Source organism: Callithrix jacchus, chromosome 9 (genome assembly GCF_049354715.1).
Source record: "Callithrix jacchus isolate 240 chromosome 9, calJac240_pri, whole genome shotgun sequence".
NCBI lineage: Eukaryota > Metazoa > Chordata > Mammalia > Primates > Cebidae > Callithrix > Callithrix jacchus.
Window position 1 is genome coordinate 103,371,471 of NC_133510.1, and position 24,631 is coordinate 103,396,101.

At 40.9% G+C, this 24,631-nt stretch overlaps 2 protein-coding genes across 2 annotated transcripts in view; one reads left to right on the forward strand and one right to left on the reverse strand.

Annotated features, from left to right (window-relative positions):
- Positions 1 to 376: 376 nt before the first annotated feature.
- On the reverse strand, positions 377 to 22,638 carry DEPDC4 (DEP domain containing 4). Its single transcript, XM_054239285.2, is given in 9 exon segments — positions 377 to 680; positions 7,910 to 7,980; positions 10,793 to 10,923; positions 11,011 to 11,123; positions 11,126 to 11,152; positions 12,475 to 12,698; positions 16,997 to 17,393; positions 21,490 to 22,334; positions 22,538 to 22,638. Coding segments are annotated over 9 exon segments (2,085 nt in total). The 3' UTR covers positions 377 to 504.
- The window catches only part of SCYL2 (SCY1 like pseudokinase 2), a 76,375-nt gene continuing 73,462 nt past the window's right edge, over positions 21,719 to 24,631 (forward strand). Inside the window, exon 1 of the mRNA XM_009004445.5 lies at positions 21,719 to 21,970. The gene's annotated coding sequence lies outside the window, so the exon portion shown is untranslated. The remainder of the gene's footprint in view (positions 21,971 to 24,631) is intronic.

Genomic DNA, 24,631 nt, shown 5'->3' on the forward strand with positions numbered 1-24,631 from the left:
TCGAACTAAGGAAAGTGCATGCTTTCTTCAGAGAGCTCGTGTATGAAAAGTTCCTTTCCTGTGGGAAAAAAAGGAAATTAACTGTTCTAGATCCCTAATAATAGCAGTACATTTATGAAGTGATTTTAGCAGCATAATAATAAAGTGAATCAGCAAACATGAAGGCTAACTTATATTCCTTCTTAAAATTAAAAACTTCCTTAATATATTTTAAACATGATCCAATTAAAATCAACACCTTATAAAAATAAAGGCCAAATACAGTGACTCATGCCCATAATCCCAGCACTTTAAGGGGCCAAGGCAGGAGGACAACTTGAGGCCAGGAGTTCAAGACCAACCTGAGCAACATAACGGGACCCCGTCTCTACAAAATAAAAATTAAAAAAAAGACACTTAAAATCCTTTGAGGTTATGCTTTCCCTGAAGTGTAATTATGGCAATTTGAGAAACCACCAGAGAATTGTTTATATTTACAAATTTCAGTTTCTTGTACCAGAAATGTTAATTCAAAGCTTCTGGATGTTGTTTTCGAAATTCCTTAATTAATTTTCTTTTTCGTTTTAGAGAGATGCTGGGGTTACTATTAATCTCGAGAGCCAACTGGTACACATACTGAATTGTCCTTCCCTTTTGCTTTTCAAACTCCTTGTACGTCAAGGGTCGGCAAAATGTAAAGCCTGAAAAACAAAAAAGAAAAAAAAGTACCACTGGAAAAGCAAGTTAAAAAACCAACTGAACCATACTTATCCAAACTGGTCTTTGGTATGTTACCTATGCCTAGACTTTCTTAGTTCCACAGTTTCTTTCAAAGGTGCTTTTACTTTAGTAAAACATATATGATGTTACTTTACATACATTATTTGATCTCTAAAGTAACTAGAAGCAAGAGAAGCAAGAAACTAGTATCCCAGTTTCAAGAGAAATACATACAGAATTTAAGTGACATGGCCAATCAGTTAGAGGCATGTTCAAAACATGAACAAAGAATGTCAGGATTCTACAGCATTGCTTTTTCACACTGCTCTGTGCGCTGTCTTAGCATGTATAGTCAACCTATGCTGATCTACAGAGGAAGACATTTTAGCCTTAACACTCACCAAAGCAATTCTCAAAGTTTGAAATCCTGAAGGCCATTAGTATCAGGGAGTTTTGTTCATTTGTTTGTTTGTTTGTTTTTTGCATATCTTCACTTTAATAACCTTCTAAACACACCAATAGAAATACCCTGGAATTACACTGCCTCTGAAAACTTAAGCTCCTATACTCAACTCTCTATTCAGAATCTACATCTTTCAAATAATAATAATATCTTACCACGAATGCTTACCATATGTCAACCTTTTGGTATTTTTTTCTCATCAAATCTCCAGTATCCTAAACTGACGGTATGTAGCTATTATTTTCAGCCATACCTTACACATAAAGAAATAAAAGCTTGTTCACATGGCTAGAAAGTAGCTGAGCTAGGATCTGAACCCAGGGTTGTCCATTCCTGAGGCTTGGTGTTTTCACCACTATTCTTTGTTGCCTTTGGTTCTCTGTCAACTTTCTTTAATCTCAGAAAATGAAACCTTAATGTGCCACTTTTAGCATTCTTCTAGCAATTCTTCTTTCTCATCCTGAGTCCAACACATATCTGAACACTTGAATCACTGCTGCATCAATATGTGTCCTTAATTCTCTTGCACACCTATCCTTCTGCAACACGCGATGAAGCAAAATCCCAGCCCTTAATCAATGCTCTCATCTACTGTGTCCACCCCAACATTCAAGGAAATATAGTAATTCACCCTTATTCCCAGGGGCTACACTCACTCCAACATCCCCAGTGTTGGAGTGTTGGAATCAACACCCCTTGATTCCAACTGCAGGTGGCAGCAAGCCCTATTTGTACTATATTTTTCCCTATATATACATACCCATATTAAAGTTTATTAATCAGGCCTCATAAGAGATTAACAGCAATAACCAATAAAATAGAGCAATTATAACAATATAATAAAATTATGTGACTGTGGACTCTCTTTCTTAAAATATCTTATTGTGCTGTACTCACTTATTTTCTAACTGTGGAAAGTGAAACCACAGATAAAAGGAGGATACTGCAAGTGCTAAAAAAAATACTGTCCAATTGGTACCACTAAAATTTAGAATCTCCTGCTTTATGTGGTGTGCAGAATTACTCATCAATCCCTGTACTTGAACTTCTAAACTCTCCCAGTCATCACCTAACCATCTATTTCAAACTATTCTTCTTCTCATGTCATCCATTCAGAGGTCCCCCTGGAAACCCTCAGACAATATGGTCTCCTCCTACTTTACCAAGGAAAATGGATTCATTACTTAATAGTATCCCTCAACTTCCTACCTAAATGTAGGCTACATATTTATTTACATACATAAATGTGTGCTACATCCATACACACTCACCTTTACCCTAAAATCCCTCCTCCTGTTCCAGGAAAACCCTTGATTCTATTCCCTCAAACTAATGACCTCCCGCCTCCTCCAGGGCCTGCCTCCACCAGCATCTTTTTTTTTTTTCAGTATCCCCTTTCTTCTGATGCCTTCCTCTCAGCAAATCAGTATTCTAAAATCTCTTCCTCGACCTCGCACTGCCCTGGTTATTGTCCATTTCCTCTCTACCCCTTCTCATCAAACATCCACTCTTCATTTCTCTACCCATTCCTTCCTTCTCATCCCACTGCAACCTGGATTTTTCCTCTCAGGCGATTAAGATAGCTCTAATTGGCTCCATATATTCAGTGGCTATTCCCATCTTCTGACACAAGGAAACATCCATCCAAAAATATTATATTTCTTTGGCTTCATGGGCATGACTTTCTCCCATTCCCCTCCTAACATTTTTCTGTCTCATTTGTAGTTTCCTCTTTTCTCACCCTTTGATTATTGGTGTCACTTAAAGTTTTATCCTTAGACCTTTTACTTAGCACACTGTAAATGATCTCAATTTCCACCCACAGGCAGAGTCTCTGTCTCTGTCTCTCTCTCCCCTCCTTCCCTCTCCCCACTGCCGTGTGTGTCTCTGTGTGTGTGTGTGTATGTATGTGTGTGTTTGTGTGTATATATATATATATATATATATATATATATATATACATATATATATATATCTCATATATGAAATAACATAGGCTGGGCGCAGTGGCTCATACCTGTAATCCCAGCACTTTGGGAGGCCAAGGCAGGCAGATCATGAGGTCAAGAGATCAAGACCATCCTGGCCAACATATGATGATCTCGGATCACCAGAACCTCCGCCTCCCGGGTTCAAGCAATTCTCCTGCCTCAGCCTCCCAAGTAGCTGGGACTACAGGTTCGCACTACCACGCCTGGCTAATTTTTGTATTTTTAGTAGAGATAGAGTTTCACTATGTTGGCCAGGCTAATCTTGAACTCCTGACATCGTGATCTGCCTGCCTGGGGCTCCCAAAGTGCTAGGATTACAGGCATGAGCCACTGTGCCCGGCCCCATGCTTATTTTAAATCCAAAGCCCCAGACTCCATCATCACCCTAAATATGTTCTTCTCCTCTATTTTTCTGTTTGAATTGGTGGTAGTCACCCTGCCTGGAAAATTGAGATTCATATTTAGGTCACTTTTCTTTCTTTCTATTTTTTTTGGAGACAGGGTCTTGCTCTATCCTCTAGGCTGGAGTACAGTGACGAGCTCTCGGCTCACTGCAACCTCCACCTGCCGGGATCAAGTGATTATCCTGCTTCAGCCACCCAAGTAGCTGGGATTACAAGCACCCCCCACCATACCATGCTAATTTTTATATTTTTAGTAGAGACAGGGTTTCACCATATTGGCCAGGCTGGTTTCAAACTCCTGACCTCAATTGATCCCCCCCACCCCAAACCCCGGCCACCTCAGTCTCTCAAAGTGCTGGGATTACAGGGATGAGCCACTGGGTCTGGCCAAGTCACTTTTCTTCCTAACCAACAAGTGAAATCAACTGTTGCCAATTTTACCTCCTAAATATTTCTCAAACTGTTCCTTCCTCTTCATCCCTCATGCCTCTGACATAGTGCAAGCCTACATAATTTCTCACTTGTGTTGTCATAGTAGTCTCCTAACCATGACTGCTTCCAGTCAATCCATTCGCTACACTGCTGCCAGCATGTTTTATCTAAAATACACATCTGGTCATATCAGTTTCTTAAAAATTTTTAATGCCTTTCCAACTGCCTAGAGACTTCTTTGGTAGGTAAATGTGGCCCTTCATGAGATGATACCAATCAATCTCTCTAGTTTCAATTTCTGCTACCTCCCTGGCTGCAGTTATTTATTTATTTTAATTTTTAATTTGTTGTTTGTTTGTTTTCTGAGACAGAATCTCACTCTGTCATCCAGGCTGGAGTGCAGTGGCATGTTCAAGGCTCGCTGCAGCCTTGACCTAAGGGGCTCAAGCGATCCTCCCACATCTGCCTCTCAAGCAGCTAGTATAACAGACATATGCCACCAAGCCTGGCTATTATTTTTATTGTCATTTTTGTTTCATTTTGTTTTGTCTCTTGCCTGACTGCTGTTTCTATTGCTTACCTATTTTTGCTCACACTGTTCTAATTCCTTAAGCTCCTATTCTTTAAGACTCCTATTAGGCATTACCTCTTCTAAAGCTTTGATTCCCTCAGACTAGGTGGTCAGGTAATCCTCCTCCAAGCTTCCATCATCTCCTCTGGCTTGAACATCTCCCTGTCAGATTTTTATGATTCATTGATATGGCTTTCTCTCATTCATCAACTGTTTGACTGAATTTAGTCAACAAATGTTTATTGAACATCTACTATGTGCTAGTCATTTTGAATATTAGAATGTGAGCTTATAGTAAACAGGGGCATTCTCTTACACATCTTTGCATTTTGTGGTGCTTATACAAGTTCTGGCACAACTGTAAATTTCAAAAAATGTTAAGTGAATAACTGAATGAATAGATGGACAGAAAATCCTGGCTGTCAGAAGCATTTAAAATCAATATTCATGAATTTCAAGTAATCAGGCCAGGTGCAGTGGCTCATGCCTGTTATCCTAGCACTTTGGGAGGCTGAGGCGGGAGTATCACTTGAGGTCAGGAGTTCGAGACCAGACTGGTTAACATGGGGAAACCCTGTCTTTCCCTAAAAATACAGGAAATAAGCGGGGCATGGTGGCACTTGCCTGTATTCCCAGCTACTTGGGAGGCTGAGGCAGGAGAATCACTTGAACCCAGGAGGTGGAGGTTGCAGTGAGCCAAGATCACGCCACTGCACTTCAGCCTGAGTGACAGAGTGAGACTCTCTCTCTCTCAAAAAGAGAAAAAAAAAGAAAAGAAAACGAATTTCAAATAACCTATGGAGAAAAAAGCATATAATACAAAACATCGAGACAATCTAAAACTTTAAGCGGTTTACTGATATACTCTGACAGTTTTACTGAGTAAGAGGTAAGCTTCAAGAAGAGGTAAAATAGGTAAGCTATTTAGGGAAAAATACTGTCAGAAAACTCTTTACTTTCCAAGTGCTGATAGCACATGGCATTGTGCAAAAACATTTATATTCATAATCTACCCTTAGTGTATTTGTTTTTATTTTTGTTTTTTTGAGATGGAGTCTCACTCTGTCACCCAGGCTGGAGTGCAGTGGCACAATCTCGGCTCACTGCAACCTCTGCCTCCCGGGTTCAAGTGATTCTTCTGCCTCAGCCTCCCAAGTAGTTTGGATTACAGGCATGCACCACCACACCTGGCTAATTTTTGTATTTTTAGTAGAGACAGGGTTTTACCACGTTGGCCAGGCTGGTCTCGAAGTCCTAACCTCAGGTGATCTGCCCATATCAGCCTTGCAAAGTGCTGGGATTACAGGCCTGAGCCACCAGGCCCTGCCTATCATATATTGTTGAATAAAAATAAAGAGTAAAATGCCAACAATCCATCCATTTACCCTAAAAGTCAAAAGTAATGAAAAGTTGAATGTGAAAGCTAATGCAGTAATGGCAGCCAATTAATGTTTGTTTTGAAATTAGCCAGATAAGAATAAATTAATCCAAAAGATTCTAACTACTAGTTTCAGAATACTTCATTTGTATCATTGTTTAATTACATCATATAGACAGGATGCATGTGGCAACATACTTGTTGCCATATACTCTGTATTCAAAGAAGGGAATGAGATAAAATGGCATCTATTAGCTGAGAAATTCCAAGTAATTCAAGCAAGAACACTTATGCCCTCCTCTGTAAATGTTCTTTTCGACAATTAATAATGCCTTTGAAACATTTCCCCCCCTGCCACAACCCTTGAAACTTTTTTTTAAAGAAGATAGGGCCAAGTGCGGTGGCTCACACCTGTAATCCCAGCACTTTTGGGAGGCCGAGGTGGGTGGATCACGAGGTCAAGAGATCCAGACCATCCTGGTCAACATAGTGAAACCCCATCTCTACTAAAAATACAAAAAATTAGCTGGGCATGGTGGCGCATGCCTGTAATCCCAGCTACTCAGGAGGCTGAGGCAGGAGAATTGCCTGAACCCAGGAGGCGGAGGTTGCGGTGAGCGGAGATCGTGCCATTGCACTCCAGCCTGGGTAACAAGAGCGAAACTCCGTCTCAAAAAAAAAAAAAAAGAAGATCACGTGTCTTTCTAGTTTACCAAGTTACATAACCTCTCTAAGCTTCAGTTACCTCCCCTATAAAATGAAATAATATTAATATACCTACACAGTAGATTGTGAAAATTAAATAATTTCATAAATCTATGTTCATCTTTACCACAGTGTCTGACACATAGTAGGGCTCAATATATGTGTCAGCTAATATCATATTAATTCAGATATATTAATCATAATAACCAGCATTATATATTAGTAGAATAATATCCTATTAATAACATAAATATTAAATATTTAACTATACAATGAGATAGATATTATCATTCCCATTCGGTAGTTGAGGAAACTGAAGCAAAAAGGGGTTAAATGCCTTGTCCAGAAAATTTGGTGCTGGCACTCACAGATATATCTATTAGGCTATCTTGTTTCCTGTGTGACAGTCTTAATGAATTTGGATTAAAAATATTTTATAGTTGGCCGGGCACGGTGGCTCAAGCCTGTAATCCCAGCACTTTGGGAGGCCGAGGCGGGTGGATCACAAGGTCAAGAGATCAAGACCATCCTGGTAAACATGGTGAAACCCCGTCTCTACTAAAAATACAAAAAATTAGCTGGGCACGGTGGTGTGTGCCTGTAATCCCAGCTCCTCAGGAGGCTGAGGCAGGAGAATTGCCTGAACCCAGGAGGGGGAGGGTGCGGTGAGCTGAGATCGCGCCATTGCAATCCAGCCTGGGTAACAATAGTGAAACTCCGTCTCAAAAAAAAAAAAAAAAAGAAAAAAAAATATTTTATAGTTTTCAACAATTTTATGTTAAAGAATGAGACCAATTGCCTAAACACACTGAGTGAAAAGAATCATGGAGTCTATTCAACTGGGGGTCAGGCTGCCCTTCTATAAAATTTGATCCTTCTAGAAAAGAAGGGGGCAAGGGAGAGAGGATGAAAACAAGAAAAAGAATCTGAGAGAGTCAGAAAAAGACACCACAGAGAGCTCAGGAGCAAAGAAACAGGCACGTGGGTGATAACTGAAGGGGAGGTGAGAATTGGGAGCAGCAGTGAGAGACACAAGGTTCTTGCCTTCTTAGTAGAAAAGGTAAATAAACAAAGGGTTTCAAAAAGAACTAGAGAAGAACTTGCCCTGGAGATACTAAAAATAATAATAATAATAATAACCTCACTGTAACCACCTTTTACAACATTTTACATATATTTATTACATACTCATCTTTGATGCCTTCCCAACTCATTTGGCCACAACAGTCACATAAGGATAACGGAGAAACAAGCTGGAATCCATACCTGATGTGGCATCTGCATCTTCTCCATGTAGAAGCTTCTTAAGTTTCTTACTAACCAGATCCAATAACAGGTATTTTCAAATATTTAATATGATTTTTTTCTAGCCAGGATTTCAACACAGAAAGAAAAAAAATCTCAATATTTTTGACCAATGAGTGGAGGGAGAGGATTGTAGATCAGTAGAAAGGGTGGGTGGCAAAAGGCCTCTGAATTACGAATTCTTGAAAATTTTTTAGCACTCTTAAAATCTTATTTTCTGCTTTCATGTATGTACTGTATTTAAAATAAGGCTAACCCATCATTAGTGAAATGTTCTCCTATAACAATAAAAATTATTTGTACTTCAATTACAGCATTTATTTAAATAACCTTACATTGTAATTACATAGTCCCTATGTAAATAGTAGCTCTAAAATACATTAAAATTATTCTCTTAAAATAGAAAAATAGGCCAGATATGGTGGCTGATACCTGTAATCCCAGCACTTTGGGATGCTAAACAGGAGGATCACTTGAGTCCAGAAGTTCGAGACCAGTCTGGGCAACAGAGCAAGATCCCGCCCCTAATAACAGCATCAAAAACCTCCAAACAAAATAGGTCTATATTCCCTTTCCAATTTGGTTATACCAAAGGTAATCCCAGGCTACTACACATATCTGGAGAATAATCCCTTGACTAATACTGTTACAGAGGGCATGCCCTATCCCTTCCAATCCCGAAGCTTACTTCTAGATAGCTCCTTCATCTGGCTCACCAGCTACCTTTTCATTAGCTTCTATTTGTCCTGCCACTTTCCAGCCATGATGCTGTCCCCATTAATTCAATCTGTCATTCAATAAAAATTGAGCAAGTGATTTTTCTATGTGCCAAGTACTGTTATAGGTGATGAATGAATAGATCAACTTCCCAAATTTATGGGAGGTTACATTCTCGTAGGAGAGAAAGACAATTTAACAAAAAAGTTGGCAAATACATATAATTTCAGGTAGTGATAAGCACCACTATGAAAACATCAAGCAGAGTAAGAGGCTAGAGTGAAAGCAGTGGCCAAAGGTAGACAGCAAAGGGAAAGCCCTGTAACAGGAAGAAGCATGGCATGTTGGAGAGCCCCTATCAAAAATATCCCCACCTCTGCCTCCCTGAAATACACCAGCCTCTGATCTCTAGAAACCAACCACCAGGGCCCTTCCCTCTGCTTCCTGATTCCCATACCCCTACTTCCTCCAGCCCATGTCAAATTCCTTTTCTCCCTTTGTGGTCTGCTGCAAAATTTGAACCAGTATGTTTCTTTTCTTTTCTTTTTTTGAGATAGAGTTTCACACTGTCACCCAGGCTGGAGTGCAGTGGCGCAATCTTTGCTCACTGCAACCTCCATTTCCCAGGTTCAAGCAATTCTCCTGCCTCAGCCTCCCAAGTAGCTGGAATTACAGGTGCCTGCCAACAAGCCCGGCTACTTTTTGTATTTTCAGCAGAGACAGTGTTTGCCATGTTGGCCAGGCTAGTCTCAAACTCCTGACCTCCAGTGATCCACCTGCCTCCCAAAATGACACCTGCAGGTGGGAGCCAGACCCCACTACACTGAGGCATGAGCCATAGCACCTTGCCTCAAACAGTATGTTTCTTTATGACACTGCTAGTTTTGATATGAAGGGGGAGGTAGGAAGATGAAAAAACAATCCTTCCTAATGTCTGTACCATGTGTAGGAAAGAGGCAGATTAATTTATGTAGAGAAGAGGGTAGAGTGAGAAAGAAGAAAGCAGAGAGGCTGAGTAGTATGGAAGAAGAGAGAAGAGAGGAAGCGTTCTTTCTACATTGCTAGTTGAAATCTGGGACCCATTTTAGCAGGTAAACTACGTATGAGAAAAACTACATATAAGAATCTTAGTTTAGTGACTGTCACATTAAACATTTACATAACATGAATTCAAAATTCATAAATGAAACATATTTTAATTTTAACGTTAATGGGGACTACCTCTATTGTATGTACTTAGTACCACCGTTTTCTTGTAAATAATGAAAAAAAAGTTCAGTTAAGGTCAACAGAACTATTATAAAATTTGGATCAATATGTTTCATTATGACATAAGACAAAAATTTGTTTTTAAATAAAATGGGATCATGCAATGTTGCCCAGGCTAGTTGCAAACTCCTGGGCTCAAGTCATCCCACCTCAGCCTCCAGAGTAGCTGGGGTTAAAGGCATGTGTCACTGTGCCCAGCCAGACACATTTTTAAGCCAGAAAACAGAAGAAAGAAAATTCTTTATAGAGGTTTTGAAGAAATAACACCTTTAAAAGTATTCATACTATTGTCTGGTACTGAAATATAATAGTGAGGCTAAAAATGTTTCAAAAACATTTCAAACTATAGTAAGAATATGACCATGTTTTACTAATGCTATGGATACTCCTGGGTGTTTTGTTTTGTTTTGAGACAAGGTCTCTGACTCTATCACCCAGGCTGGAGTGTAATGGTGCGATCACAGCTCACTGCAGCCTCAACCTCAAAGGCTCAACTGACCCTCTCACCTCAGCCTTCCTAGTAGCTGGGACCACAGTTGTGTGCCACAATGCCTGGCTAATATATATATATATATATTTTGTATAGACGGGGTTTTGCTATATTGCCCAGGCTGGTCTCAAACTCCTAGGCTCAAGTGATCCACCCACATCAGCCTTCCAAAGTGCTGAGAATTACAAGCGTGAGCCACTGTACCCAGCTAACAAAATAGTTTTAAGTCTCTTTCCTATTCTTTCATGGGTGTGGGGAGTCAGCATTCCTTAAACTTTGCACATTATACTTAGTAAATGATTTACTAAGTGAATGATTTGCTTTTTTGCTTGACACAAATAGCTTAGTAATAAAAGTGCCCAGGCAAAATGCCCCCCTTGAAGAGCTCAGAGTGATACTCCAGTAGAAACCAGACCAGTTGATCTGCCCGCACTTTTAATAATGATTTGGTTTGCAAAACTGATTTGGCAAGAGTTCTCAGGACCACTGTTTTGTTATACTGTAAACAGAAAGGTTAACATTAGCATAAATGGTTTTTAAAGAAAAAAAATCGCAAAAAGATGATAAAAACTGCAAAAATTTTCACCTGTTTTTGCAACTTGTAGGCATTGGGCTGTGATGCCACAGCCATAAAAGTAAGTAGCCGTAGTAATTCTTCTCTAATGTTCGGTGACAACAATCTTAGATACAGGTGTATTCTTCAAGTGCTTCTGCTTTTTTCCAATTTTCTGTTACATGGGTTACAAAGAAAACACAGCAAGGGATAAAAAATGGAGAGTATAGTAAGTATTTACTTAGTAGTCAATTAAAATGCTACAGTGTTGTATTGGTTTACAAGTTCTTTTCTACACTTAAATTTTTTTTATTATGGAATATTTTAAACACATAAGAAATTATCTGTATAATTCTATGTAATATCCAATGTAACTACATCCAGAATTATCAAACAGTATTTTGTTTTTAACTTGAAATTAAATGGCCACTTAATAGCTAAAAAATGACATATTATGTCACTCAATTTTTATTTTGCTAAAGGTCACCAAATTAATAACTCAGAAGTTAGTATTTCTAGGTAACTCAGTTCTTAAATCCTTGTACTATATTGTGAGGGATCTGTGGGGATCATTCCCCTGTGAGGCCCCTGGGAAATCGGCCTCACCATATGGTGAGCTGGAGCCCGGACACAGATCCCCGGTTGGGGAAGTCGAGCTGAGTGAAAGCAGGAACCCAGAGAGGAACTATATATTATTCAAAATAATTAACAGACATTACTTTATGGATATGAGGACTTGGGAGGCATTGTGTCTACTTTCGGCTCCTTATGGTTTATTGTCTCATTGTGTTCATTTTGGACCCTTGTTACCTTCATTGTAAAATATTAACTTAAGTATTTACACTTGGTAACTTACTTACCGTAACTTACTGGGTGTAACTGTAACTTACTTACCATAACTTACTGGGCGTGACTGTAACTTACTTACCTTGACCTATTGGGTGTAACCTACTTACTGGGCTTAACTTACTTACTGGGCGTAACTTAGTGGGCGTAACTTGCTTACTGTAATTTAAGTACGTTGATCTGGCATAAACAACTTTAACTTCAGAAAAGTATATAATGAAACATATTGCAAAAATAAAATTGCTGATGGGCATAGCGCATGTGGCCCTCCAGACCTCGCTCTTTTTCTTTCTCCTTTTTTTCCAGTGCATGCTCTCTTCCAGGTTTGGGACCCTCTCGCTGGACGAGATTCCCGGGCTCACATTCAGTTCACAACAATATTGTATTTCTTAGAATGTCCCTGTGATATCCCTGTGATGTACTGCCTTAGATTTATGCCCTATACTATATTATTACATTTGATAATATAATTTAAAAGGTAGGCAATACTAGTGACATTAAAAAAAAAAGACTCCTTGAAGTACCTTAACATCACAGAAGAAAAATATTAAAATGTAATACTCATATAGTATACACAATTTTCTACTTCAACTTGCATATTTAAAAATGTTTCATTACACCAAAAATTAAAGTATAAACATCCTGTCTTACCTAAAAGTTCAATAATTCCTCAATTAATATCAAGATATTCATCAGTTAATAGGCACTCTCTCTCGTGTGTATAGTATTTTGCTATGACATCAAAGAGTATCTTCTCAATGCTCAATCTTGTCTCTTCATTTCTGTTTTGCATTAACTGGTGACTAGCTGTAACTATCAACTGGCCAGGGAAATACTCCAAGCATTCAATTGCTGCATTAAGCTAGTTATCAATCCTGGAGGGAAAATGCAAACCAAAATAAATCAATGGTTAACATTTCCATTTAATTACATGCACTGTCAGATAAAACATGATAAAATCCGGCTAATTTAAGCTAGATAAATCTAAAGAAGTTATTTTTTGAGAGAAGCATTTCAATACATTTCACTGGATGAGTGAAGGGCTACATGAGAATGGCTGTATTCCTTACTGAACACCACCACACACCTTTATGGACTGTTATTTTCACAAAGTTAAAATAATTTTTAGTGAACACTTTATTATTTATTTCTAATTTTGTTAGTTCTCTTCCCTTTTCCTGCTCCAATGAGATGCATATGGTTCTATTATTATTTGAAAATAAGATACCAAATATTTTCCCAACCTAGATGTATTGTTTACCTCACCACACATTGTTTTACCTTTCCTTTTTTTTTTTTTTTTTTTTTTTGAGACGGAGTTTCGCTCTTGTTACCCAGGCTGGAGTGCAATGGCGCAATCTCCGCCTCCTGGGTTCAGGCAATTCTCCTGCCTCAGCCTCCTGAGTAGCTGGGATTACAGGCACGCGCCACCATGCCCAGCTAATTTTTTGTATTTTTAGTAGAGTCAGGGTTTCACCATGTTGACCAGGATGGTCTCGATCTCTTGACCTCATGATCCACCTGCCTCAGCCTCCCAAAGTGCTGGGATTATAGGCGTGAGCCACAGTGCCCGGCCTGTTTTACCTTTCTTATTTGCCCACCCCAGTAAGATAAGAAATTTAAGGTCCTGTCACTACCCCGCAGTCCATGACTCCTTCGGAAGGTCTTTATTTCTCCGTTTTCCATGTCTGCTGCCCTCCCAACCCCTAGATTTTGCCAAGAGAGATTAGAATTTATTATAATTTCCCTTAATAGTATGTCCCCTTTTTTGACTTTTTTTTTTCCTGAGATAGGGTCTTGTTCTGTTGCCCAGGCTGGAGTGCAGTGGCATGATCTTGGCTCACTACAAACTCCGCCTCCTGGGCTAAAAAGCAATCCTCTCACTTTAGCCCCCCAGGTAGCTGGGACTACAGGTGTGTACCATCACACCTGGCTAATTTTTGTATTTTTTATAGAGACAGGGTTTTGCTATGGTTGCTCAGTATGGTCTCAAACTTCTGGACTCAAGTGATCCACCAGCCTTGGGCTACCAAAGTGCTAGGATTTTAGGTGTGGACCCCTGTGCCTGGCCTGAATTCTTCACAATCCTCAAAATATCTTTCCTGACTCATTCCCTCTGCCTTTCCTCCCTCCCTCCCTCCCTCCCTCCCTCCTTCCCTTCCTCCCTTCCTTCCTTAATATGAGACAGGTTTTCACTATGTCACACAGCTAGAATACAGTGACACAGTCATAGATCACTGTAACCTCCAACTCTTGGGCTCAAGTGATCCTTTCCCCTCAGCTTCTTGAGTAACTGGGACTACAGACATGTGCTGTCATGCCTAGCTAATTTTTATTTATTTATTTATTTTTTTGAGACAGAGGTTCGCTCTTATTACCCAGGCTGGAGTGCAATGGTGCGATCTCGGCTCACTGCAACCTCCGCCTCCTGGGTTCAGGCAATTCTCCTGCCTCAACCTCCTGAGTAGCTGGGATTACAGGCACGCGCCACCATACCCAGCTAATTTTTTGTATTTTTAGTAGAGACGGGGTTTCACCATGTTGACCAGGATGGTCTCGATCTCTCGACCTCGCGATCCACCCACCTCAGCCTCCCAAAGTACTGGGATTACAGGGGAGCCACTGCACCTGGCCAACTGTTTTCATTTTTAATTGAGACAGGGTCTCACTCTGCTGCCCAGACTGGATTGCAATGATGCGGTCACAGCTCACTGCAGCCTTGGGTTCAAGTGATTCTCCTGCCTCAGCTTCCCAAATAGCTGGAATTACAGGCATATGCCACCAGGCCTGGATAATTTTGTATTTTTAGTAGAGATGGGGTTTCTCCGTGTTGGTCAGGCTGGTCTCAAACTCCCCACTTCAGGTGATTTACCCACCTCAGCCTCGCAAAGTTCTGGGATTACAGGGGAGCCACTGCACCTGGCCAACTGTTTTCATTTTTAATTGAGACAGGGTCTCACTCTGCTGCCCAGACTGGATTGCAATGATGCGGTCACAGCTCACTGCAGCCTTGACCTTCCCAGCTCAAGTGATCCCCCCGCCCCCAGCTTCCTGAGCAGCATTTTATGGTTAGGGAAACCAAATCAGAAGAATCATGTTTTGGTTTTGTTTTAAAAAAGACATGTGAGGGAATGAAAGCTGGCACCCTAATGGGGTTTTTAAAAGTATTATCCTTATCCTTGTTATACAGGCACATAATATAACCTTTTAAATAGCTGTACCAGTTTGTCACAAAAAAATAGCAGTTTCCTACCCTTTCATTCCCTCCTCCCAGACACAGCCATTTACAACTAATATCTAGAAACAACGTGCTTATATGGTTAACTTTATGATTTTTCAGCTTTAGGCACATCCATTAACTTTCTAAAAGGGAAAATGGGGATTTATGTATCTTTCCCTCCTTGCATCTGTCTTACAAATACTTCCTCATGCCCTTCTCTTTTAATATAATTAGATTAATTTGATTAGAGCAATACGGCATATTTATTTTGGCCATAAGCGCTTTTTAGAGTTGAGATATATAATAAATCATCTGTTGCTAAAACCAAAAATGCATATTATTCCTTTTTCTTTACAACATTTTGTTTTCTTTAGAGCAAATACATTTTTGTTGTCTGTTTTGCTTAGTTTTTTACAGTCATACACATTTTCACCTACAAACGCTCCAACAGTTACCCACATCACCTGCTGGGATACTCAGGTGTATCAGGTATTTTATTAATTTCATCTTCTTAGAGAATTCCCCTTCACAAGATTTCTCACGTCTCAATCATGGGCTGGCTGCCCTCTATGCTTGGTGCATGGTTGTAATCCTGGGATCTCCCTTTACCATGATCATGGGGATTACCTTTGCCTCTCTCTTATGTTGGATCTCCTACAGCCTGTCTTCTGTGGCTTTTCTTGTTTACTGCTCATTTTAGTGGCACACATTTTCTAGTAGTTTCCTGAGAAAGGGTACATGGGAGATATATATGTATTTATTTTTTTTCAGACAGAATTTTGCTCTGTTGCCTAGGCTGGAGTGCAATGGAGTGATCTCGGCTCACTACAACCTCCGCCTCCTGGGTGGGTTCAAGCCTCAGCCTCCTGAGTAGCTGGGATTACAGGCACACACCAACACACTCGGCTAATTTTTATATTTTTGGTAGAGACAGGGTTTCACCACCAGCCAGGCTGGTCTCAAACTCTTGGCCTCAAGCAGTCTGTCCACCATAATCTCCCAAAGTGTTGGGATTACAGGCATGAACCACCACAACTGGTCTGAGAAAATTTTTTTTGTTTGTATTTCTGAAATTTTCTTTATTCTAGCCTCTTATTTGATTGACAGAATTCTAGGCTCGAAATAATTTCTCAAATACTTTTAAAGATATTTCCCCATTGCCTTCTAGCTTCTTTTGTTGGTGTTTCAAAGACTAAAGCGTTGCAGTTGGCTATGAAGGAAAAAAAGACTAAAGCCTTTCTGATTAATAATACTATGTATCTGATTTGTTCCCCATCGCTATTCCGAAACAAAAACGTATTTGCTCTAAGGAAAACAAAATGTTGTAAAGGAATAATATATATTTTTGGTTACAGCAGCAGATGCTGCTATATTGGAAACAGTAAAAACTACTGAGCTATGATTCACATGCCATAAAATTCACTTTTTTTTTTTTTTTGAGACAGATTCTGTGTCGCCTAGCTGGAGTACAGTGGCACGATCTTGGCTAACTGCAACCTCTGCCTCCCAGGTTCAAATGATTCTAATGCCTTAGTCTCTTGAGTAGCTAGGACTACAGGTGCTTGCCACCACACCCTGCTAACTTCTGTATTTTTAGTAGAAAGGCAGTTTTGTTACATTGGCCAGGCCCGTCTCAAACTCCTGATCTCAAGTGATCTGTTTGCCTCGCCTCAGCCAGCGTGGGCCACCCTGCCTGGCCAAAATTCACCCTTTTAAAGTGTATAACCCAGTGTTTTCTAGTACATTCACAAAGTTATGCAGCCATCACTATCATCTAATTCCAGACTATTGCATCGTTCCTGTTTTAGAGGAAATGCATAAATGGGTGAATTTTTACATGGATATTTCTTTTATTGGCTTCTGAAAAAAACAAAGTAAGCATTTGAGTTTAGCTCAACATAGCTCTTCTAGGGTATAAAGAAAATATATTACAGTATCTTAGGTAACACTAACCTTAAAGGTTCTTTTGCTTTTTCATCAGTGAACTCATTCTCAGCATCCTTTTATTTTCTGCAATGATCATAAGATGATTTATTGCCTAGAAATCTGTAGAGACTACTGTTGGAATCTTCAAATTAAATGAAAAGCTTCTTCATTCCTACTAGTTCAAATACTTTGTGATTCATTAAAACTTGGCAAAGATGAACTTCTTTAAGACGAGAGATGTCATTGCTACTTAGGCATGTGTTTTGCATAAGATGACTTAAGACCACATCGACAGCATCAGAACCAGTAAAACAGTCTTTGTATGTTCTTAAATGACGCCTCCTTCTTTTTATTTCCACTTGGGCCTGAAGAGAGTGAATAATACCTTCCCATAGCTGAGTAGCTTGAAAAGGACCAGAGCATCCTGAAAAAAATTAAATATACATTTCTAACAAATTTAGATCATACAAAAATATGCAAATTTTTCAGTTTTGACAACCTTTAGCTTGTTGAAGGCATATCTGCGGCTAATATCCTTCTTACATGTCATCTCACATCTTACATAAACTAGAGTATATTTACTAAGTTGTACCATGTTGGTCCGCCAATAAACAGAGTAAACCTAGGAACTTGCTTTACTGATGTGAAATATATTATTATGTGAACTTATATACCCTTATTACATGGTTAACTACTAGCTATACTTAATCTTCAAGAATGTTATTTTAGGGCACATTTAAAAGGAATGCAAATACATTTCAGTATTGATTATTACAGAGTTGTGGCTTCACCAAGCTCTTTGCCTTTTCTTTTTTCTTTTTGTCCTTTTGAACAATGGTAAGCTCTTCATTAGGGAGATCAAGGCAAGGAACTGAATAAACTAATGAATTTTTTTTTTATTATTTTGTTTTATTTAGTAACAATTTATTGTTTAAACCAGTTGTTTAAAAAGTTCACTGAGGCCAGGCACAGTGGCTCACGCCTGTCGTCCCAGCACTTTGGGAGGCCCGGGGGGGGCGGTTGCGGATCACCTGAGGTCAGGAGTTTAAGCCCAATCTGGCCAACATAACAAGACCTCATCTCTACTAAAAATAAAAAAATTAGCTGAGTATGGTGGCATGTGCCTGTAATCCTAGTTACTCAGGAGGCTGAGGCAGGAGAATCTCTTGAACCCAGGAGGTGGAGGTTGTGGTGAGCAGAAATCGTGCCCCTGCACTCCAGCCTTGGTGACAGAGCAAGACTACGTCTCAAAAAGAAAAAATTTGCTGAAAGATGAAACAGAGGGTCACATCCTTACTTGAGTTGAATACTTGAATATAACCCAATTATCTAAATTATAAAGCAAAACTACCAAATATTGTAGACACTGGGCTCTAAAATGTTCTTCCACTGTTGCTCTTGATTAAGGGGTTTAGATAAAGATGTGCCTGATCTTACATGGACATATTGCATAACGAAAAAAAAGTATGCCTTATCACATGCTGAAATTAAATAAATAAGAAAAATTAAAAAATTAACTATGGGCACAAAAAAAGAAAAAATTGCTGAGAAATAATGAAAACCTAAAAACAATAAAAATGTCCATTACTGGCCAGGTTCGATGGCTCATGCCTATAATCCCAGAATTTTGGGAGGCTGAAGCAGGACAACTGCCTGAGCTCAGGACTTCAAGACCAGCTTGGGCAACACAGGGAGACTCTATAAAAAATGCAAAAAATTAGCAGGGCACAGTGGCATGCACCTGCAGTCCAGCTGCTCAGGAGGCTGAGGTGGGAGGATCACAAGCTGGGGAGGTCAAGGCTGCAGTAAGCTGTGACCCTGCCACTGCACTCTAGTCTGGGCAACAAAGTGAGATCCTGTCTCAATTAAAAACAAAAACAGTTGGCCAGGTGCAGTGGCTCATGCCTGTAATCCCAGCACTTTGGGAGGCCAAGGCAAATGGATTACCTGAGGTCAGGAGTTCAAGACCAGGCTGGCCAACATGAAGAAACCCCGTCTCTACTAAAAATACAAAAAAAAAAAAAAATTTAGCTGGTGTAGTGACATGCACATGTGATCCAAGCTAATTGCGAAGCTGAGGCAGGAGAATTGCTTGAACTTGGGAGGTGGAGGTTGCAAGTGAGCTGAGTGAGACTTAAAAAAAAAAAACAAAACCCAGTCTATTACCTGAAAAAAAAAGTTAAATAAACCATGGTATACCCTTACTATAGAATAGTTGGCAGCCATTAGAAACAATGAAGTAGAGCTATGTTTACAGTGTGCAAGGAGTTCATTAAGTAGGGAAAAAGAAAAGCCAAAACCAAAAAGTTTTAAAAAATGAGTTGAGCAGAACAACCTGTACATTATCTTACTTAGGTAAGGTAAACATGAATTCTCAACATACATACAAATGTATGTAAATAAATAGAAAGATTTGGAAGAATGTACTTCAAATGACTAAACTTGGGAAAGTAGGATTGTAATGTGGCTGATGAAAGAGGATGTTCATTTTTTAATAAATGTTTTTCATTTGAGACCAGTCATGTTAACATTATTTTTTATTCTATGTTTCTGCATTGTTATAATGGGCACATATAAATTCATTGTTTAATTAATTGGAGATAGTAAAAACTACTGAGATAGAATTTACATGCCATAAAATTCACCCTTTTAAAGTGTATAATTCAGTACTTTCTAGTACATTCACGAAATTGTGCAGCCATCACTATTATCTGCTTTCAGACCATTGCATAATTCCACAAAGAAATGTATAATTCCTAGTCACTCTTCATTGCTTCCTACCCCAGTAATTTTTTTTTTTTTTTGAGATGGAGTCTTGCTCGGTTGCCCAGGCTGGAGTGCAGTGACCCCATCTTGGCTCACTGCAACCTCTGCCTCCCGTTTTGAAGCGATTCTCCTGGGTCAGCCTCCGGAGTAGCTGGGATTACACGCGCGTACCACCATGACTGGCTAATTTTTGTATTTTTAGTAGAGATGGGGTTTCACCATGTTGGTCAGGCTGGTCTCAAATTCCCGACCTTGTGATCCGCCCACCTCGGCCTCCCAAAGTGCTGGGATTACAGGTGTGAGCCACCGCGCCCGGCCTATAAAATTTTAATTAAAAAATTTAAAGAATGAGGCCGGGCGCAGTGGCTCAAGCCTGTAATCCCAGCACTTTGGGAGGCCGAGGCGGGTGGATTACGAGGTCAAGGGATCGAGACCATCCTGGTCAACTTGGTGAAACCCCGTCTCTATTAAAAATACAAAAAATTAGCTGGGCATGGTGGCACGTGCCTGTAATCCCAGCTACTCAGGAGGTTGAGGCAGGAGAATTGCCTGAACCCAGGAGCGGAGGTTGCGGTGAGCCGAGATCACGCCATTGCACTCCAAGCCTGAGTAACAAGAGTAAAACTCCGTCTCAAAAAAAAATTTAAAGAATAAGGGAATAACCTGGAACATCTAGAATGTTGTTTCTAGATTTGGGGGGTGGAAGTGGGTAGAATCCAAGAATTTAAGCTCTCTTCTTCGCCTATGCATACATAACTGCAAAAAGTATGCCCAACTTTACATAAGTATGATGTTTACGATAAAATTACAGAAATAAAAATCCATTACCCTCAAATTCCTTCTGTAATATAAGTTACCCGTCTAATCACTCCAGAAATCTTATCCCCAGACGTTGTGGGCAGAGCAGAGACTGAGGAGGGGAGGCCAGAGAGTGATGGGCAGAGGTGGGCAGGAGCGTACTCCATAGGGTTGGCAGAAGATAGAGAGGTGGAGCCTAGATGTTTTCCATGGAGAGTCTACCTCTCTAACCTTCATTAAACAAGTAGGCTAAAGAAATAACTCTTCTAGTTTAAGGAACTTGCCCTCTAGTACTTTAACCCCTTGTTGCTCTAAGTGTAGCCCAGGGACCAGCAGCATTGGTGCCATCTGGACATGTATTAGAAACCCAGATTTTTCTTTCTTTTTTTTTTTGAGACGGAGTTTCACTCTTGTTACCCAGGCTGGAGTGCAATGGCGCGATCTCGGCTCACCGCAGCCTCCGCCTCCTGGGTTCAAGCAATTCTCCTGCTTCAGTCTCCAGAGTAGCAGGGACTACAGGCGCGCGCCTCCATGCCCAGCTAATTTTTTTTTTTTTTGTATTTTTAGTACAGGGTTTCACCGTTTTGACCTCGTGATCCACCCGCCTCGGCCTCCCAAAGTGCTGGGATTATAGGCATGAGCCACCGCGCCCGGCCTTAGAAACGCAGATTATCAGACCCTACACCTCAATGAGAATTTGCATTTTCACAAGATCCCAGGAGATTCGTATGTTTATTAAAATTTGAGAAAAATGCTTTCCTGGACTATCCAAAGCCACTTCACCAGAGTGACTCCTGAAAAGTTCCCAGTCCAGTGCCTTGGGAGAGCAAGAAGCGGGCAGGTCTAGGAAATAGGCCGGGCCTCGGACCGCGGAGGAGCAGAGTCCCAGCCGCCCGCTCCCCTCAGCGCGGCCCCTCCATCTTCACTACACCTTTGGCTAGGATCTACAGGACTACCTGTCCTCTTTTTCCGGCAGAAGACACCTGTACAGTTCATGAAACTTGACCCGTTCAGCCCTGGGCCCGGAAGCTCGTTCTGACTGCCAAGTCTACGGAACCGCGGAGTCAAAAGAACCGCCAAAACCTAGGGCGCTGGTACATACCCTGGCACCGTAGCCCCGCCCCAACCTGACCCCTGGGGGCGGAGAGAAGTCCTGGCTCCGTCTCTTCCGAGCCAGCAGGAAGTGACGTCATGCCTCGGTCGGCAGGTCTTCCCGTCTTTTTCCCCCTCCCTTACTCTTCGTCCCCAGTCCCTCCCCTCCCCACCCCCTTCCCTCCTCCAGCTCCGGCGTTTGCGGCCGTTGGGGCGGCGGAGGCTATGGAGTAAAGCCGAAGTCAGCGACCAGGAGCGAAGGCAGAGCAGGAACAGCCAGGCGGCATTTAGGGGGGCGGGGGGAAAGGGCTCCAGCACCGCCCCTCTTGGAAGGAGAGGAAAGAGGTAAGTGACCGGCCGCCGGCACCGAGCGACCTCCCTTACTGGCCGCGTTCTCGCCTGACTCCCGGGGCCAGCGAGGAGGGAATGGAGAAGGACCCGCGCCCGGGGTAGGCCTCCCAGGGCGCCGGGGCTGGTGAGTGTTGCCTGGGGACGGGCCTGCAGGCTACTGGCCAGGCAGTCGGCTGTCGGAGTCCGAGCGAAGCGGGGCTGGGCGAACAGTGAGCTCCGGGGAGCGGATCCGAGAGGGCCGAGTCCTCGAAAGAGGCCTTGAGGCGACGGGAGACCCGGGATTGGGGTCAGCTGCAGGAGGGAGAGCCCCCCATGCCTGCTCGAGAGCTCGGGTTTCGGTGGTGGAGAACGTGGTACCCTTGGGGAAATTGGACACTACTTTAGGAACGGGTGAGACAGCTCCCCTCTCAGTTCTGAGGTCCGGAATCCCGTAGTCGGGGTCACCAACCAGGGCCCTGCCGCCCGCCGTCCTTCTCTGACAGTAGCTTTAGTTCTGGAATGGAAGGTTATTGTGTGTGAGGTGGGTGGGGCAGGTGTTTTGTGAAGACAAAAAAATCCCACCGGTTACTCCTGCAGTCTTGTTTTTCTAAGCGGAAGAAAACGAATGGAGGAAGGTTTAGACCGATAAAGCTTGCAAAAAACTTCTTGGACTCTGAGCACATACCTGTGATACGTAATTAAGGAGACCATAATTATCAAATCCACCCTTTAAGGCACTGAATGAGGCTCGAAACACATGCCGCTTAAAAGCGCTATGCCTGTAGTGACTTCATTGGAAGTTGTCAACCGTTTTTTAGTACATCTCAGACTCAGGAATCAATTGTGATGACACTTTTTAAAAACATTGGATTCTATGGGTGAGTTTTCTAAGTAGCATGTCTCTGTTCTGAAAAATAAATAGTGTAACAAAAATGCTCGGAATCAGCCTGTCAGTGTCAAACCCCATCATATTCTGGTGATGGCTTGAAAGTCAGGTGCTTGAAGATTCCTTTTGGACTTTTCAAGTATGTTGTTGTTTGGTTTTCTGTCTTATTCTTTAGCACAAATATTTTAAAATGATATCAGCTGATGAGTATATAAACTGCTTCTTAAGGCAACATTAAACTGTAGTCATATAGGATGCTTTTGGGGGATTGTGTAAAGGAAGCGAACCTAATGGAAGGAGAGGGTCTTCATTCTCTTTAGATTTATATTACCTACATGTAGAAACCTGTTTTGTCTCTAAGATTCCTAAACACCCAATAAAATAAATACAGGTACATTGTATTTCCATACAATGGAATACTTTCTGTACAGATCAAACCCTTTATTGGGAATAACTACTCATACTCACATGTTTCAAATTTGTGATATGCCTCCCTTCCCCCACCCCAAGAAGAAAAGTAGCTCTTACTGTGTTTAACTCAGTAGGTAGCATCACTATCCATTCCTTTCTATAGAAGTTGAAGTTTGGCAATTCCTCTCTCATGCCTCATACTCAGTCTCTCATGAAGTCCTGTTGATTTTGCCTCTTGAATATCTCTTGACTCTTGTCTACCCTTCATCTTTAACAGCAGTCCTTCTGTTCCAAGCCACCACCATCTCTCATCTTGACCACTGCCATAGCCTCCTAATTATGGCCTGCTTGCATCTACTGTGGTCTCCTGTAGTTTTCCACACCAGACTTAGTGACTTTTTCAAAATGCAGATCTAATAACATTGTCTTTGTCTTTAAAATCTTTCAATGGCTTCTCACTATTTTTAAGAAAATCGAATACATTAACCTGCCCAACAAGCCCTGCAGAGTCGGTTCCCCGATTGCCTTTCCAGCCTCATCTCCACTGTGTTTTCTGACATTCTGTTTCTCCCCTAGTCACCCTGTCTTTTCTGTTCTCCTGCTTCAAGTATGTGGCTTTTGGTTATGCTACTTCCTCTGCCTGGAAATGCCCTTCCTTTCTTTTTTTAGCCAATTAATGCCTATTCATCGTTCACCTCACTTCAGGGAAGACTTTCCCGATTAGAATAGATTCTCCTGATTATATGTTCTTATGACACCATTGAAGAGTTGTCATGCTTATTAATACTAAATATATTAATGAGATGTTCCTCATCTCCTGATGTGTAAGTGCTTAATAAATGTTTGTTAAATGAATGAATTCATTTAATACTTACTGAATGTGCCAAGAATTGTACTAAACTTTTAGTATATTACCTCATCATCATCTTTAATCCTTACAACAATCACTTAAGTACAGCTTGCTTTTCCCTTTTTATAGATTAGAAATAGTGTTAGGGTGGCTTGTTGGTCATGGATCTAGTAAGAGCATTGGCATTTGAACTCAGATTTCCTTACCACTGAAGAGTGTGTACTTAACCATATAACTTAATTTTCACTCTTTGCTGTGCATCAGAACCACTTAGGGAGCTTTCTTAGGATACAAATACTCTAATTCCATCTTTATAGGTTTCGATTCCAAAGGCCTGAGATACTACCTAGGCATCTATATGGTTTAAGAAGTTATCCAGGTTATTAGATGTCCACCAGAATTTGAAAACTACTGTTTTAGACAGTACTTGTGTTTTACGACTTTGTTTTCATACATTGTATTACATTGTATTTGAAATTTTATACTTTATTAAATCAAGGAAGAACTGTAGACTTTAAGGAAGTGATCA